Consider the following 19,125-nt stretch of genomic DNA (forward strand, 5'->3'; position numbering starts at 1 on the left):
AGTTGGCACCTATGCCTCAGAACTATTCAGTCCAGCAAGGGAGACACACACATCAAAGCAGATTTCTATGAACAGAACAGCTAAGGATATTTATCTGAATATGGACAGCCATGTGCTTCATGGATGAGTTCAGACATTGAGATGAACCCTTCCAAGACTTTATTGCTAATATCTATCAACACAGATATATTCAAATTAAAACAGCTGGTAACTATTTTTCAATATATTTAGATATAAATCACTTCTATCACCCTGACTGGTAAGAATCCTTAGCTCCACAATCTTTTAGAAATTTATGAAAATAATGAATGTTGCTATCTGCATCAGAATGCCCAGGTGCATAATTGTTTAGAAACTTATGGAAATAATGAATGTGGTGAGTTTAAGGGTAAATCCAATGGCAAGGTCCACTGGGATGAGCAGATTAGGATGCAGCAGATCTCTGGCATAGTTGCGTGTTGAGTCCCACAATGCCACCCCCCTAAAAAAATTCACACTTCACACATCAATTTTTGTTTCAGGTTTTTGGCATAATTTTGGCCACAACTTTATTCAAACTACAAAAAATGTGAGTGGTTGCTTAGGCATTGGTTATGACTATCTATCCTTGCCCTCAGGGACAGAGCTGGCCTTCCAGACACCAACAGAAGCCAGCGTGGGAAACAAATATTGGGTGAGAAAATGAAGCTGGGCATCAGTCCCTCACCTCTCAACCTCATGTTCCTGTGGGGCTTGCACAGCCCAAGTCCGATGCCAGGGACAAGGACGAAAAGAATGGCAAGCCCCTGGATTCTTTTAATGGAATTCCCTTTCCGCACCATTTGGAGGGGTAGGCACTTACCCCTCCAAGAACCAATTTTAACCAATGCCTAACCGCCAACCTTACAAGTTGTGACGATTTGCTACGCAGTAGGCAAAAACCAAATGGCACCAGCCAATCAGCCAGATGGCAAAATTCCTACCAGGCCCCCGCTCCAAGGCAGACGACCCCATGACAGGCATAGCAAGGTCAAGCAATCAAGAACCGCCCCCCCCCCATTAAAGGGAGGGTGGGCGGGTGATCCGATGCAAAATGGCCAAGAGGACGCCCAACGTCGGGCGTCCTGTATTTAAAGACTCTGACCCCTCCTTCAAATTGGCAACAATCAAAACTCCCCAGCAACCCAATTTAACCACTTAAAGGCTTGGTTCCTCCCAAAAATCTGCCCAGTAACAGCAAGGTGGCTTGTTCCCCCAACCGCAACACGTGCTCTCTGTTATGGAGAACACGCTTTGTCTCATTCCTGGTTCAGTCAAAGCTACATTTGCTGAGCCCAGTTTAGGTGGGTCAAGGACAGCGCAAGTCCAAAGAAGCATTCTGGAGGTGAGACCAGAGAAGAGGGATTTAAGATGGATCATAAACTCATCTAGCTCAGTCATGTGACCTGGCAATAAAACATAGAATGTTATTGTAAACACTATTGCCATGTTCAGACAGAGCAGCAGCAGCTGTAAAGCTGAACAGGGTTTGGATCTGCCGTAACTTTAGGTTGGGTTAATTTACACCCTCTTGCTTTACACCAGCTCCTCGTGCAGAGGATTGCTCCCTAAGCAGACGTCTAACCTGGTAATGGGAAAATGAATGGTGCCATAACTCCAAATGTCACTACCGTATGACCACTTTGCCCACTGTTAAGGTTTCTTGCCTGTTGTGGGCCCTTCATTGCTTCCTTAATAACATTCATCCTCATTTGCCAGAAAACGTTCACCTTGAGTCAATTTAAAGTGAACTCTCTCTGTGTGTTAATCTCTCCTCAGGTAAACATCAGAGGAATTTTGAGGAGAGTCAAGAGTTTTGATAAAATTGATCACTTTTCTTACAGGGTTTCCCCAGCTCTCGAAACATGAGAGCCTTTTGTCCTTTCTTCATCCTTTGAGGTAGAATTATGTGCATTAAGATGGCTCTGGAAATGGCAATTTCCTTTCATTTGCTGCAGTTGTAGAAATATGGCCCTGTACAAAACATTACCCGGAGCTGGCCTTGAGAGAAGTAAAATGCTATTCTCTGGGACTCGTTTTAGTTTAATGTAGTTACCATTTTACTCTCTCCTAAAGTTCATATGAAATAAAATATGGCCATCCTTTCTGGAGCCTGAAATCTGAGCTTTTTTTCAGACTTGGTTAACAAACTTGAATGGCCCTAGTTATTTTATCTTTATTTTGTGGTGTGGGGTCTGATTAGGACTAGAAAAACTGTTCCTTGTTATATTATGGGTATTGTAAAGAACAACAAGATAGACTCATAGAGTCATAGAACTATAGAGTTGGAAGGAACATGCATATAACTTAAGAAAAGCAAGGAAATCACCAAGCAGTCTCCGATGGTGCTCCTTATATAGTTTACTAAGGCTTAAATTATGAAACCACTTACCAACACATGGCTCCCTTGGAGCCAGCCATCTAAAAAAAGAAAGTAGTTAATTTGCAGCCTGCTTTCCAGTCAGTTCTGCTTCATCAAACCCTGACAAATACAGATCTGCAGCACATTGACTAAAACTCCTTATTTGCCATGCAGAATGCAAGTTATTGCTTGGTGTGCAACAAAATAATTCATTGGGTTCAGCTTTTGGCTCCAGCAGTCTCTGAATTGCTGAATATAAAGTCTGAAAGCTTCATAACCAAAGTTGGATGGGAAGATAACAACAAGGAGTTTCGGCAGCTTGACTTCACACAAAGTGTTTGCTTCCTACATTGGCTTCTCACATACCACGGAACACCGCTTCAGAGCCCAGGTTGTAGTAATGGGCTGAGGTGGGATTTCAGGGCGGGATTAAACAGGGGATAAGGTTTCATGCATGGGCACATGCACACATTTTGTCACCAAATGGGTTCATGACCATAAGGTTATTTAAGCTAGCATCTCCCACCTTCTGACCACTTCGTGTTTCTGGCAACAAAATAAAGGCAATGCATTTTGAGTCACACAGAGGGACAGATTTGTGGGTAGCCTGGATACGTAATAACATTGTCAAGTTATTATGGGTCACAGTGTACATTAGGACAGTTGTTGTGGGAATCAGAATCAGAAAAGAAGAAGAATGGAGGACTCGTCTTCATTGAAAGTTTTGATGAACCATCTCCATGAGGGACCTTTGTGCCCCCTTGTGCATTATGGGAATGGATTCATTCATGACAAAGTGCCAGTTGGAAGCAGCCTTCTTGCAACATGTTACTGGTCATAGAATAGATAAAGGTAAAGGACCCCTGGATGGTTAAGTCCAGTCAAAGGAGACTATGGGGTTGCAGCGCTCATCTCGCTTTCAGGCCAAGTGAGCCGGTGTTTGTCCATAGACAGCTTTCCAGGTCATGTGGCCTGCATGACTAAACAGCTTGTGGCACAACAGAACACCGTGATGGAAAGCAAAGCACATGAAAATGCCATTTACCTTCCTGCTACAGTGGTACCTATTTATCTACTTGCAGTGGCATGCTTTCAAACTGCTAGGCTGGCAGGAGCTGCAACAGAGCAACAGGAGCTCACCCCGTCACAGGGATTCAAACTGCTGACCTTCTGATCAGCAAACCCAAGAGGCTCAGTGGTTGAGACCACAGCGCCACCCACATCCTGGTTATAGCATACACAGGGATGCCTCCACAGCCAGGCTGATAAATAAGTTTCCCAATTTCCCTACTGTCCTCTTGTGGACTGGTGTACGAAACACTGTGGAAGTATCCATCAGGACAGCAATAGCAGAACACAAATAAAAGAAGGCATTGCACAATAATTGCATGTATTCTGCAGGAAGGGGGAGAAATCAATTTGTATTAATATGCCATCGTCTCGTCCGTGGTGTGAAGCCTCATTAAACAAGAGTGCCACAAGTAGAACTAGTGACAACCTAGAGCCTGTTACAGTATATATGCAACTGCCCATGCCTTGTGGTAATTCTGCCTTTGGAAAGCAATAGCACAGCAAAGGGAAATATATGCCTGACTCTGAAACTAACTAGGCTGTGTCTCCTCCAAGTTTTTCCCAGGAAACCTGTGGCATTTGCATCACATTGTATGCTGGTCGTCCAGTCTGATTCATTTCACTTTTAATTTATATGCTACATGTTAAGGTTGGAACTTAACTGGTTAAGAAGTTCCCATGATGCCTCAACATTCAGACGTCAGCTGTAGAAGCTGGGAGGAGTCTGGGAGAAGTTTCTGTCCTCTTCCCCTCTGGTCGTTGAGGGAGAAAGACGTAGCCGGTAATGGCTGAAAGGAGCCCAGGAGATCCCTGGGGGAATGTCGGAATAAAGAGCTGAAATGGACAAACCTGGACTCTGTGTTTGTTTGGAAGCTAAGTGAAGGGCGTGACAGTTTATCACCGCTGTGTTTATCTCTGCTAAGGTGTGACTGGAGCTCACGGAAGAAGGAGCTGAGCGTGCGCAGCTGAGGGAAGCGCGCCGGACCGGGCTACCATAAAAGCTAATTGAGGTCCAATAAATCAATTAGCTGGGGTCCCAATAAACCAATTTGCCACATATATAACTTTACACAAGCTGAAGAAACAACAAAATAGACCACACACGTAATAACAATCTGATCCAATACAAAAAGAAAAAGTCGCAAGTTGTCAAGGCTTCAGGGAATCCTATCCCTCCCACAGTGGGATGCCAAGAAGCAGAAAAACACGAAGTTCTTACCAAGTGTCAAGCTTTGAGATTCCTCCCCTCCCTTCGGTAACTTCACAGATAATAATTAACAAGCAGTTGATAGATTTATAGTCCTGTTATTACAGCTTCATGTTGCGATCACAAATACACAGCTCTCCGCAAGGAGGGCATTTGGCCAGCCTAATCCTCCTTCTGACTTCTGCAGAAAGAAAGGAGCCAACGGGGAGTTCCTCCCTCCCTCTGCCTCCTTTGTTCTCTGATACGTTCAGACCTCCGAGTCCAGGGAGAGAGGGGGTCCCCCATACTCTCAATTGACGTCTCTTCTAGCTGTCCCCTCCTTTGTGGTTCCCCCATCATTATCTCGTAGCTGTGTAACTCCCCTCTAAGGTGTTCAGCTTCTGTGTCTGCCTCTCTATCTGCTTCTGAAAAGGCTGGAGGTGGGGGGGGGGCGGTATTCTGAGAGAGGCTGATCTGCCTGCAACTGCACTCCCCAGTCTTCAGATCCAGACCATTCCCTGACACCAAGTAGTTTATTCAATATTCACAGAGAGAGAGACGAAGGAATGCGGTCTCTCTTAGATAATGGCGTTGCTCCAAGTCCCACCCCCTCAGTCCCTCCTATTCTACGTTGCCCCTGCTGATCTGTTCTTTCTGCCTCTGAGCTTTCTATTCTACTACTCTCAAGGCATGCCTGGTTCTGGAAGTGGGTGGGGAATGCTTTCAAGAGACACTGAGTCTGTTAGCTGTCTCTCCCCTGGTGCTTCTTCTTCCTGCTGCTCTCCCAATATTCCCCAGCTGCTCCCCTCTGCTGCCTCTGAACTATGACCTTCTGCAAACCACTGTTCTAAATCTATACTGTCTTCCTCTTCTCAGGAAGGTGCAGGAAGAGGGGGGGGTGGGTTCCCACCATTCCTCCTCAGTCCAGCCCCTGACACAAGAACTTTAAAACAAACAACTTATATATAATAATTAAACAGTTTACACACATGGGCTTGCCGATCAGAAGGTTGGCGGTTCGAATCCCCACGACGGGGTGAGCTCCTATTGCTCGGTCCATGCTCCTGCCAGCCTAGCAGTTCGAAAGCACCAAGTACAAGTAGATAAATAGGTACCGCTCCAGCGGGATGGTAAACGGCATTTCCGTGTGCTGTTCTAGTACACCAGAAGTGGCTTAGTTATGCTGGCCACATGACCCGGAAGCTGTACTCCGGCTCCCTCGGCCAATAAAACGAGATGAGCACCACAACTCCAGAGTCATCCGCAACTGGACCTAATGGTCAGGGGTCCCTTTACCTTTACCTAATCAATAAAAATCACAACTCATAAAATACCACAGAACATACAAAACCTTGTAAAAGGATCAAATTGAGAAACAAGGACACCCAACTTATGAAATTATTATTTTTAAATATCCCTTAACTCTTCTTCTCTCTTCCCAGCTGCTTTCACTGTTCTCAAAGTCATGGTCTGGGAAAGTATCCTAGGGCTGGAGGGTGGGGCAAGGCAGGTGGAAAAAGTCATTGCCATATGGACAGCAGAAAGTCTCTCTCCCTTATTCTCTTTTCACTATTTCAAACGTACAGCGTTTAGAACATATATGAGCTTGACTTAGAGAGCAAAAATAAACTGTGAAATACTGTATGGGTGACTTTGAGGCTCACTAATAGGTTTGAGTGACTCGGGTGGACACTGGAAATTAAGGTTTGCACAATTAAAATGGATTAAAAGGACTCTGTCAACCTAGCACAACAAATCCACTTTCTGAGGTTAGAAAAGTGATGAGGAAACACATGGACAAGTGTGAAATGAAGGACTGACTAGTGGGAAGGTCTATAAATACCACACAAGCAAATCAAGATGAATGCCAATTGTCATGTAACTGCCGCACAAACAGATCAGAACAAATTCTCAATAAAGACCGAATACACTCTAACCTCCACATGAACTTTGTGCAAATCAGGATGAATGCTGAATAAATAGGTCATCTGGAGAAGTATTAAATCTGTTATTGCATAATCAATGCAGCTGTAAATACAGCTATAACAGTGTTAAACAGAACTAGTTGTGAGCCAAAGTATGTATGTGTGTCGTTAAGTCGTTAAGCCTACATCAGAATTGGAAGAAGACCGTTGTCCCCCGTATGATTTGGGGGGTGGGGATCACTGCAAAATGGCTGAGATACAGCCCACATCATCAGTACTGGAAGCATTTCTATCACTCCAACAACTTTAATATGTCCTCAGGATTGAGGCCAGTACATTATCCCTGATTGGCTGGGAACATTAGAAAAAGTAATGAATTAGAGCAAGCATCCCCAAACTCGACCCTCCAGATGTTTTGGGACTACCATTCCCATCATCCCTGACCACTGGTCCTGTTAGCTAGGGTTGATGGGAGTTGTAGTCCCAAAACATCTGGAGGGCTGAGTTTGGGGATGCCTGAATTAGAGGGACAAAGTGATAAAAGCAACCATACATGTGGGAGCAGGAGCACAGTGGCTATTAATAACCACAGGATAGGATTGAGGGAATTTTCCTCAAGGACCGCCTCTTTCCATATGAACTTACTCATATCCTGAAATTATCTTCTGAGGCCCTTCTTCGTGTGCCTTCTTTGTGAGAGGTCTGGAGGTCTGGAGCAACACAGGAATGGGCGTTTCTGTAGTGGCTCCCTGTCTATGGAATGCTTTCCCCAGGGAAGTTCATTATACACCTCTAGGTGCCAGGCAAAAAGGCTCCTCTTAACCAGGCCTTTGGATGATTAACATTAAATGCCCTTTTAAAAATGTGATGAGTGGTTATTGGGTTGTTCTTGTTTTTATTTTGTGTTTTCATATTAAGAGTTTATCCAGTGAACTTCCCTGAGGCCTGCAGGTATAGAGAGGTATACAAATTTAATAAATAATAATAATGATAAATATTTCCTTTCCCAGAAATGAATGCTTCTGAGGCAAAAATCAAAGCAGCTCAGCACAACTGCTGTAAATGCAGACAGTTCAGTATTTATTTCATTTACACCAGTCCATCTACCTGAACAAAAATAGCACTGGTGATGTTTTTAAAAATCAGTGTTTTATTTCAAGTAAAGCTGGCAAGATAAATGTATAAATTAAAGAAAAGGTTCCTGGATGACTGCTCAAACAAAACCAGGGTAGTGATACTTCCTTCTGAAAAACAAAGCTCAGTAAAATATGCTGAATGCTTGGCAGTACAATCACATACTTTAATTCAGGTATCTGTATTTCTAAAGTGTAAGCTTTGGGGGGGGGGGGGGAATCTCACATCTGGTAGAAAGCAAAGGTATTGTCATATTACTATGATTGATTTTATGTTGAATGATTTTACTGCTACTGGAGGATAGAGATGGCTTGCATGACTAGGATCTCAGTGAAAATGAATGTTCAGATCATGGCATATTTAGAAATCCATACCTTGGATAGCAGGTGGTGCATGCTCTGTGCACTGACAATGCCACTGTTCTCCTTGATAGATGGGCACTGCTAAACTCAAAGCATCACAACTGCAATCCATCTTTTATCTTTGGGTGGAGTTTTAAAAGTGAGCTTAGAGATCACACATGCTCACTGAAGGAAGAACAGAAGGGAATTAGAAGGAATTAGGGTGGAGTAAGCACAGCTTTTCCTTCTAATGGTGTGGACATGACAACCTGACTTCCCCCAATACGGTCTTCTTTCATGAGAGCTGGCAGGGGTTAGGAAGTTCATGGTGTTGTGTAGGTGGATAGATAGATGATTGATAGATACATAGATAGACAGATGATTGATAACTGATGATAGATGAGAGAGAGAGAGATGATAGATAGATGATAGATAGATGATAGGTAGATGATAGGTAGATGATAGATATAGATAGATAGATAGATAGATAGATAGATAGATAGATAGAGATGGACAGATGAGAGAGAGAGAGAGAGAGAGAGAGAGAGAGATGGCCAGATGATAGATAGATAGATAGATAGATAGATAGATAGATAGACAGACAGATAATTTTTGATGATATGCAATGTCCAGACTCTTTATATTGAAAAGAACTTTACGTTCATAAACATAACTGAGAAGGACATACCTACAATCTCACACTGTTTCACTTTGTTCCTTATAGACAGCACAGGTTTCTCCATATTAATGTTTAGGGATCTTCCTCTGTCTGCTTCACCCCAGACAGACCCAATCGACACTGTTCTCAGCAGCATCCAGAGTAACAGAAAAATGGTTAAAAACGACAGTTACTTGACTAACAGTCACAACAGAATGGAAAGCATCTCTCATGTGACTCACAGTCAGCCGATCACATGAGAGAGCTACTGCAAAAGGGTGGTGGGACCATGCTAAACATACACAGCAATTCAGCATAAGCAAATATCTCCATTTCAGGAAATCAAACCATTATCCTTAACGCAGGGCCATCAGAGACACTGCCTACTTTTAATGAGTGGAACAGATCCTTACAACAATCTTGTAAAGTGTATATCTATCCAGTTGAAGCACACATTCAAAATGCAGGTGGTGGGGTCAATATGTTTGAATGTTCCTCCACGTGGGGTGGGAGGACTGCTTACACCCAAAATATAAGTTTTATGGAGCGAGAGCTAGGCTAAAGCTGATCTGGCTGTTGTTGTTTTTCCCACCTAGCCCTTCATGGGGTTTTTGATGTAAGTAGTAGTGGTCTGTGTGGTGAGATGGAGTTATGGAGCCACATTCTGAACACAAGCATTCCTGCAACCTACCTGGATGGGGCTGGGATGGAACAGGGTGGTGGCAAGGTCAGGGCTGCACAGAAACAGCAACAAAATTAATCCAGTGTTCCCGTCAATCCACACAGCTGCAGTCTGGCTGCTGCCCTCCCTCATGCCAGCCCCACAGCTAAGCTGCAGCGAGGCCAGTCTTGGGAGGGCAACTCCATGACTCCTGCCTACCACATGGGCTGCTACTGGGTGTAAACATTAAAGTTAAAAGGATTTTAAATACGCAACCCCCACTTGCATTCTGAATTCGAGCAGTCCAGGAAGAGCTAAACCAATTGGCAATGCTATTGGTTTTAATGTATCTTGTGTCATGTACTGCTTAGCATTCTTTCTGACTGTCTCTTAAAAAGCCATATTGAATTTTCTGTAAAGGGGCACTCCAGTCTGGCCCTCCTGTCAAATGTGGTCCATGGAAAGTGGGCCAGTCCTCGATGGTAAACAGAGAGAGCAATCAGGATAGGAAAAAAGTTGGCTGATGGTGAAACCGTGGAGACTGTGTGGTCACAGTCTTGATATGGAATTTGGAAAGAGGGAGTAGATGTTCAAATAAGACTCTGTTGTATGGACAGGTGGAGTCCCCCAAACCCTGGGTGGCCCCTGTGTGGAATAACGGCTCAAGACAACATGCTATGGGATTAAAATTGGCCACAAATGTATTATGTTTCAGATGTGGGTAGACTTTGGTTCAGGCATTGGGCGTTTATCCCTCCCAGTCCCCCGTCGGGGATCTGGGGAACATCAGGGTTATCCAGAGTGTGGGGGGGGCGGATGGGCTGGCTCCGGAGAACATATGTTCAAGCAGAGAGAGCCCGCCCCCATTACGCTGCCGTCGCAGGGGAGAGCAATGACAACCTCTAGGCGTACGGCCAAAGCCTCCCCTCTAGACAACCCCTTTAACGGGGAACCCTGGGATCGCCACAGCAAAGAGAAGGGGGTGTGGGTCACTGCTACATGCCCACCCCCATTTAGGGAAGATAGACTAAAGGATTCCACCCAAGGCCTGATACCGCCAAAGTTGTGGCGTTTTGCTACGGGAAAGGCAAACCTGCCAACACAGGAGAATTCCTTTCCGGCCCTTCAACAGCGACTTTGACATAGCAGTGCCCACATACCTGTGGAGAAAAGGTTAACCTGCAAAAGAAGTCTTAACTGAGGGTGGGGAGGGTGGGAGAAGCTCTGGAGCCAACTGACGATTTCCAAGTGAGATCCTCCCCCTATTGTGTGGGCAGGGTGGTCCCTCCCCCTACCTGGGCTGGTCACCTTGGCAATGCCTCCCCAGGTGGGATTGGGCAACTGGCTGAGGTAGGCGGAGACCTCCAGGTATCCCACCTGGGGAAGGTGAAGCCAGGCCTGTGCTAATGGTGCTGCATAGGGTCCAGGGGGCTGCGCGCAACCATGCAAAGGGCGCCCCCCCATTTAATGTGGGGAGCGGTTATTGTGTCCTCTGCTGGTTTTGAGTGGCACCTAGCACAAGGGTTGTCACTTACTGCAGAAATAAGGAAAGCTTTTCAGCCTGAAGGTCACATTTCCTCACTGAGGAGGGAGAGGACATTCAAATGATGGACAGGGAGAGCCCAGAAAGTGGGTGGAGACTGAGTTTACTATCTGAGAATGGCTGTTTAATGCTCACATGGAGGTGACACCTGCATTGCAGGCAGTTGCACTAGATGATCCTCAGCGTCTCTTCCACCACTACAATTCTACCATTATAAAGCAGTTTCCTTTTCAACTACACAAATGTCAGGGGTTCTAGGCATGCAGTGTGTTATCCAGGCAGGCAGGAGTTGGGTGGTTCAAGAACGTACACCGGCCAGGCAAAAGGAGTCGAGGAGGGTGCAGAACAAAGTCAGTGATGTCTGGGAAAAGGGAAGGCCTGGAGAGGGTACTCGAAGAGGGTTGGATAAAGTGGCTTGGATGGCTGAATTTGAATCCCCAACCCCCCAGCCAGATCCACTCACCGCAATTTTTCCTGTGAACATTCCAATCTGTAAATCACACTTGCTCATTACAATTCTACAGAAATGGGTCTCAGATTGAAAGCAAAACATTTGACTAATTCTGCCTGCCCAAGGGGGCTTTGAATTTGTGGCGCTCAAACAGCAGCTTCCACTGTCAGATGACAAAGCCACTTTCGAAATTGAGGGGGAGTTTCGAAAACCCTCAGGTACACCTGAAGTAGCTCTTTGGATCCTGACCTAGATTTCATTTTAGGTTTTTAACTTAGCAAAAGCAAGTTGATAGTTTCCCACTTCCCAGAAGGCAATAGGTTTCAGAAATACTGTTGTGGGGCGCGAGCGTTATATTACAATTGCCATCATATTGTTTAAATGCTGCTGCCTTATCTTCTATATCCTTTTGTGTCCTTTATCAATTTGTTCGAGCTGCTTTGCATGTGTGACCAAAATCTTACTTTTGTAATTTTTCCCTGCAACAGTGAGGCAAAAGATAACTAGTGCTGACCTCAATTGCAGACAAGATTTGTAGAGACTTATTCATATGTGCTGAAAGATTTGGTCTGTAATAACAATGCATATATTTATAGAGTGTTTCTTTCTTTTTCCCATTTCTTTTTTTAAAACATCCCTGAAGCTACACACTGACCAAGATATGGGAGATGGAAATTTAAAATACATATTAACAGGAGAAGGGGCTGGCAGTCTATTCGTTATAGATGAAAATACAGGAGATATTCATGCAGCAAAAAAGCTGGACAGAGAAGAAAAGTCCCTGTATGTGCTACGTGCCAAGGCTATAGACCGAAAGACTGGAAGACAAGTGGAGCCTGAATCGGAATTTATCATTAAAATCCATGATATCAATGACAATGAACCTAAATTTACCAAGGACATTTACACGGCCAGTGTTCCTGAGAAGTCCAGCGTTGGTAAGTATAATTTATTATCATACTGAAAATATTTTTTTAAAAAAGAAAGAAAAAGATAGAAGGTTAAACCACTTCACAACAATACTCTAGAGAGCTTATTTGTGGTTTTTAAGTAGTCATAAAAGCATCTGTAAATATCAGTTCACCAGCTCCTGTCTGCCATCAATATCTGTCTTTTTCCACCCCATAGGTTACCATATGGCTTCCATGAAGCTAGCAGCAGTCAAATGGAAACTTCTAATATGCTGTGTGATCATAACTATTATTGTCATCCAGTAATGAACCACTGAAAACAATGCTTAACAGGATCATCTGTGTGCATGGTCAGCAATGGCAATTTGTTTGACACTTTTGTACTTTTGCATTCAAAGTTTTGAAATGACAAATTGTTGATTTCTCCCCTCCTTCTAGGAAAAAGAATTGGAAATATTCTAACCTCATGCATAATCTAGACTCCTGTAGCAAGTCATTGTCCTTCTTGAGGACAGTGTGTGAGATGTGTATCTCAAATGGTGGTAGCAATATAAGACTGTGCATTCATTCTGAGTGGAAACATAAACAAGCTGGGCTTGTAGAATTCATTACTTCCAAGAAACAGTGTGCACCAAGAGACTCATGCACTCCCTCCCCTCCATATGCTTTTCAGTGATATTGCACAAATTCCCTTCTCTCTTCCATGGTTTGCTCTAACCATGGTGTAGTGTTACGTCCACATTAGTATTAAGTATTGATAACAGTAGGCAGCAGCATTACCCTTCTGACTGTACTTTGCAACCATGGTTCTAAGTGAGTTGGCAAACGATGGTTAGAAAGGTGGTCTTCATTACAGTTAACCATGGCTACCAACCAATACATGTGCAAGAGTATACAGTGGTTAAAGGCAGATTATGGAAGGGAAGGGACACGGGTGGTGCTGTGGGTTAAACCACAGAGCCTAGGACTTGCCAATCAGAAGGTCGGCGGTTCGAATCGCCACGACGGGGTGAGCTCCCATTGCTCAGTCTCTGCTCCTGCCAACCTAGCAGTTCGAAAGCACATCAAAGTGCAAGTAGATAAATAGGTACCACTCCGGCGGGAAGTTAAACGGCGTTTCCGTGTGCTGCTCTGGTTCACCAGAAGTGGCTTAGTCATGCTGGCCACATGACCCGGAAGCTGTACACCGGCTCTCTCGGCCAATAAAGCAAGATGAGCGCCACAACCCCAGAGTCGGTCACGACTGGACCTAATGGTCAGGGATCCCTTTACCTACAAAAGGGAAAGGAGGTATTCACACTGGTCAGTGGGGATGGAGGAGTAAATTGAGGGAGTACACAATACATTGCCAGAATATTTCAATTGGAGAGGATTAGTCCCTTGTCATGGTCAGATTACTTCCTGTTGAGATTTATGCTTTTAGTTCCTTTTGCCCTCTTCAGATGTGGGGATGGTCGGAGGCTGATGGATCCAATGGGTTTCCAGATGGCTCTGGGGGATATTTTGTTTGATATGACTGGAGCTCCTGTGGAAGCCCTATCCAACCTCTGGAACATCCCAGTAGCTCAGATTGTTAACATGAGCACCCCTGAGTGCCATCACTTGCACTCCACTGGGAACGTGAGTCTGATGTTACCACAGATGAATCTCAAGGGGCATTCTTTGGCCTCGGCCCAGTATACCTAAAGGAGCGTCTCCACCACTGTTGTTCAGTCCGGACGCTGAAGTCCAGCTCTGAGGGCCTTCTGGCAGTTCCCTCACTGTGAGAAGTGAGATTACAGGGAACCAGGCAGAGGGCCTTCTTGGTAGTGGCACCCGCCCTGTGGAACGCCCTCCCACCAGATGTCAAAGAAATAGACAACTATACGTGTGTGTGTGTGTTTGTGTTTAGAGGAGGCGTGGGCGAGGGTAGAATGGAGAAGATCGAGGGGAGGAGGATCAAAGCCCCAGCAGAGTGCTGATTAAACACATTCCATGGTGTTTAGGAGGGGGAACGGCATGAATGAATAGGGGAGGCAAAGAGGGAAAGGAACACAGGTGCACAGGTTGAGGAGAATTAACAGGGACACATTTCACCTGCCTCTATCCCGACAGAGGTCATCATTCAGGGTGACCAAAGCAGTTTCTATGCCAAAACCAGGCTTAAACCCGATTGAAATGAAACTAGAAAATGAAACTAGAAAATCAGTTTCCTCTACGAGTGCATGGATCTGGTTTGTGACCAGCCACTCAAGAACCTTGCCTAAGAAGGGCAGATTGGCGAGTGGCCGGGAGTTACTTAGATTTTCCAAATCCAGGGAGGGTTTCTTGAGCAACAGTTTTACCAGTGCCTCCTTCACGCTGGAAGGGAGCACCCCTTCTTGCAAGCAGGCATTAATCAGTTCCCTAGCCCAGCCAGCTATCCCCTCCTTACTACAAGCACCTTGTCTACACCCTCGAGTCCTACTAACTGAAACTCATTCAATACAACAGGACTATACAGTGCTCTGAATTCTTCTTCTTCTTCTTCTTCTTCTTCTTCTTCTTCTTCTTCTTCTTCTTCTTCTTCTTCTTCTTCTTCTTCTTCCCCTGCCCATCTGGCTGGGTTTCGCCAGCCACTCTGGGTGGCTCCTAACAGTAATAATAATAATAATAATAATAATAATAATAATAATAATAAAGTGATAAAGCATCAGACATTAAAAACTTCCCTAAGCAGGGCTGCCTTCAGATAGCTTTTAAAAGTCATATAGTTGTTTATTTACTTGACATCTGATGGGAGGGCGTTCCACAGGATGGGCGCTGCTACCGATAAATATTTGAATGAATAGTTGGGTCTCAAGCCCTGAATTATATTGTTAATGGTCAAGGTTCTACACACTACCTGGCATAGGTTCATACTGGTGATTTTTTTGGCATTGTACTGTAGAGGCATCATAGCCGTGTATGACAAGTATAGAGAAAAGCCATCCTCATAAGCATTTCATAAGCAATAGAAATGAGAAGCAAATATGCTACAGGTACCATTAGGCATGCAATTTTCAAGTAAATGTATAGAATAATGTTTTTCCCTCTTGGGTTTGATAATTAGTCTACAAATGCATGAAGGCCTTGGTGCTTTACTTTATATTCACTTGCTAAGTACTGAACTACTAAGAACTCTGTGGACTTCAGCATCAGATCAATGAACACAAGGTGCAGCTGCTGTATAGTGTGACATTAACTAGCATGGGGTGGTTCGATCATTAGGCAGATAGGCTTGAATCTCCTCTATCTCCTTGCAGAGGATGCAGTCCTATGTTAGAAGTGAGTAGTTGCAAAGTAGCTTTCTGACATTTTCAAGTAAGATACATTTGTATAACTCCTACTATTTCCATAAATGATATTTTTACTAGAAGCTTATGTGAATTGCTGAAACTAGCACACAGCCTGAAAGGTAAATACAAATATATGTATATGTTGCTATTTTTAGGGCAATTTCCTGTTTGCTTTGAGCCTTAATTCAAATCTCCGAATAGTTATTCTAAAATTCAGTTTACATCGCTAGACATCATGTGAGAGGAGTTTTTCAAAACTAAAATTAAAAGAGTAATCTTAGGTCCACTATAAGCTCTGCTCTCTGGCTTAGCCATCTTGTCAACTGAAAACAAAGTAGGGAAAGGAATTGATTTTGATGATGTGATTTCAAAATCTGGGGAGACAAAGTTAGAAAAAAAGGGTTTTAAGTGCTTATGTTCACAATGTTAAGTAAATAAACCAAAAAATAACACTTGCAACTGTAAGTATCTTATTTTTCCTTCTTTTAATAATTTCAATGGGGGGGGGGTGACAAGAAATTTTCTGCACTGGGTACCACCTGACCTTGCTACGCCACTGCCCACAGGGCTGGGTATCTGAAGTGTTACCACAGCCATGGAGGAACTACTCACAGGAAAACAATTTTGTACACCACCCTAATCTCTGAGCACTGTGAGATTCAAGGGGTTCCAGGTGCTTACCCAGGATTTGGTTTCCTTGGTATGGGGGACAGCAGAGACTGTGGTGTCTTTATGATATATGGTTTATTTACACATATATACAACCTGAGTCTAAGATGGAGCGGCTCACAGCATTAACACTCCAGAAAGTCTTGCTTCTCCCATAGTCACAACCTTGGAATCAAGCAAAAATCAAGCATGGCTCTCTCCATAGGAGCCATCTCCTAGGGATCGATGGGTCTTTGGGCACGCCAATAAAATATTAGAGAAGGCTGAGCCACCGCCCCCAAGTTGATGGGCAGTGTCATTCAAATGGCTTGTGCGCACTGCATCATGTGATTGATTATGTGGGGTGGGGCTTACCTGCCCCTCCCCCCATGTTTTATTCAGGTTGGCACCCCTGACTCTCTCCCAACATCTACCTGCTTCTCGTAGCATGATCTCAGCTCACAAACACTCTGTCTTTCTCCCCACCAGCCAGGTAAGGGAAGAGGTCCACCCATTTACCCTTTGGCACAAAACACCCCACTTTGTTATATTAACAACCATACTCAGGGTCATTAACTCACCAAGAAACTTGCTTGAATAGTTCAACAGTAGAATCCTCCACTAGATTTTAACCCATCAATTCTTCCCATCAATTAACAGATTATCATTTGCATTTTATTTCCCATAATTTTAACATCAAAACTAAGAGAGTTGCCACAGCTGACTAGTTTAAGCTGAGAGTGACCTTTAAATCAACACTAAAAAGTGTTTTTATCATACTTGTGCCCTGCAATTATTTGACAGATCCATTTTCCTACCGATTTTTATTGGAGTATCCCCCCCCCCCCCCATCAACTATAATTCTCTAATCTCTGGACAAAAAGAAGAAGAAGAAACATTACAGGCTCAAAGTCCACACCTCAGCACTTTTCACTCATACCTAATGCTGACGCTGCAGTACAGTACTAAGGGATGTGTTCTGCACAGTTAGAGATGTCGTCCTTCAGATAAGACATTAAGTCAAGGTCTCTTCCATTCAGCTCTGATATGGCTGCACAGGACAAAATGAAAAATCCCAGTGGCATTCTGTGAAATATGTCAAGAACTGGAGAAACTGCCATGAGAAGAATTCCCTTTCTGAATGTAACAGTTTCTAATGTTAAAGTCTTTATGCATCTAGTGAGAATTAAATGGTGCCATTCCCCAACTAATCAATGGACAAATATGTGCAAATGTTTTCATATGGACACTCATCAGTCTCAAGAGACAATGGAGGGCACCTCTGGGAGTGAAGTCCAACTGCTGGAGAATCACAGTACCTGCGGCAGCTGCAGAGACCAGTAACTCATAACTGCTGCATCCTGCATCATTTTTGCTGCTTAGCAGGACTGAAGTGACCTCTCAAGGGGGAAAGCCTGGGCAGTGTGTATGGAGGTCCTGAGCTGCCCGAATTACAAGACCTGCCTCTTGGTCTCACTGATGTGGTCCAAAGGAAAACCTTTGCAGCTTGGCTGCAGGAATTGCTGAAAGGAGGCTCACAAGACACCATCCAATTGTCTTGGGGACTTTACTCCAGATTTGTGTAGTGTTTGCTCTTTAGCCTTTCTTATCCTGAAGATGTCCTCAGGGTGTAAGAAGGGGTCAGAGGGGGCAGGCTGCTCTGGGTGCCACTCTGGGAGGGGTGACAAGATGGCCCCTGCCTGCCCCCAGCTGTAGAGCGGCCAAGGGCATTCACAGTTTGTATGGGTGCTGCTGACGTGACAACTGTACGGGCTGCTGCTCTCACGCGCCATCCATACGGGCTACCTCTCGCACGGCGACTGTACAGGCTGCTGCGCATGCACAGCCCATACGGGATGCCGCTTGTGCGGCAGTCCATACAGCCACTGCGCATGAGCGGCAGCCCATACAGACTACGCATGTGCGGCATCCCGTACGGTCGCCACACATGTGTGGTCCGTATGGGATGCTGCTCGTGTGACAGCCTGTATAGTCGCCATACAAGTGGCAGCCCATACAGCTGCCACGCATGAGTGGCAGCGTGTAGGGACTGCGCATGTGCGGCATCCTGTATGGTCACTGCACATGTGCACTCTGTATGGGATGCTGCTTGCGCAGTAGCCCATACAGTCACCATGCATGCAGCAGCCCATACGGAGTGCACATGTGTGGCATTCCATATGGAGTGCGCACGTGCGGGATGCCACACATGCACAGTCCTTCCAGGCTGTGCTGCCCTGGGTGCCGGGGAGGGTTCCTCCACTACTGGATGTGCTACAAAGCAGAAGGTATGGGTTCTTGGGGTTTATTCCCAACACCATTCTCACAAATGAGTATAGCCTCAAGGCAACAGAGGCTTATGATCAGAGTATTCCTTTTCCAACATGGGCTTCCTTCCCAGGTTGACGAGTTCTATCTGCCCTCATGTCATCACAGCAGTTCTCAGATGCTGGGAAATTCTTTCTACTGTACTTTGGTTTGTCTGCTAAGGAGCCTGCACACATTGCTATGAACATTCTGGATGGTATTTTTGGAGTACAAACTCAGATCATGCAAGTGACTGGCTATTGAATATTTGTTGTTGTTGTTGCGTGAGAGCACAACCTATAGTACATACAATGGCTTCCTTCTGCTGAACACAACAGGGGAAGATGAATAATGGCAAGTGGATAAAATTATGAGAAACATATTTTCCTTCTCTTTGCAACTGAATAGCATAGTAGAAAGTCAGGGAATGAAGAAAGTATCAAGACTGGATACATTTTCCCTTTCTTTGCTGGCATTCCTATTTCCCGCTAGCAGTTTAAATTGTAACACTTCATTGCAAGATTCTTCAGATTTCTAATTAAAAGCTAAAGGCTGCATTTCATCTGTTTGAGTATATTTCATAAGAGCTCAGCATTTTATAAGTTGAATTTAT

The 19,125-nt window shown here is 44.5% G+C and overlaps 1 protein-coding gene across 1 annotated transcript in view; it reads left to right on the top strand.

The window, feature by feature from the left end:
- The window catches only part of CDH9 (cadherin 9), a 138,155-nt gene that overhangs the window by 67,028 nt on the left and 52,002 nt on the right, over nucleotides 1-19,125 (top strand). Inside the window, exon 3 of the mRNA XM_028737920.2 lies at nucleotides 11,994-12,288. Within this exon, the coding sequence (XP_028593753.2) occupies nucleotides 11,994-12,288 (295 nt within the window). The remainder of the gene's footprint in view (nucleotides 1-11,993; nucleotides 12,289-19,125) is intronic.

The sequence above is a fragment of the Podarcis muralis genome, chromosome 8, assembly GCF_964188315.1.
Source record: "Podarcis muralis chromosome 8, rPodMur119.hap1.1, whole genome shotgun sequence".
Classification (NCBI taxonomy): Eukaryota; Metazoa; Chordata; class Lepidosauria; order Squamata; family Lacertidae; genus Podarcis; species Podarcis muralis.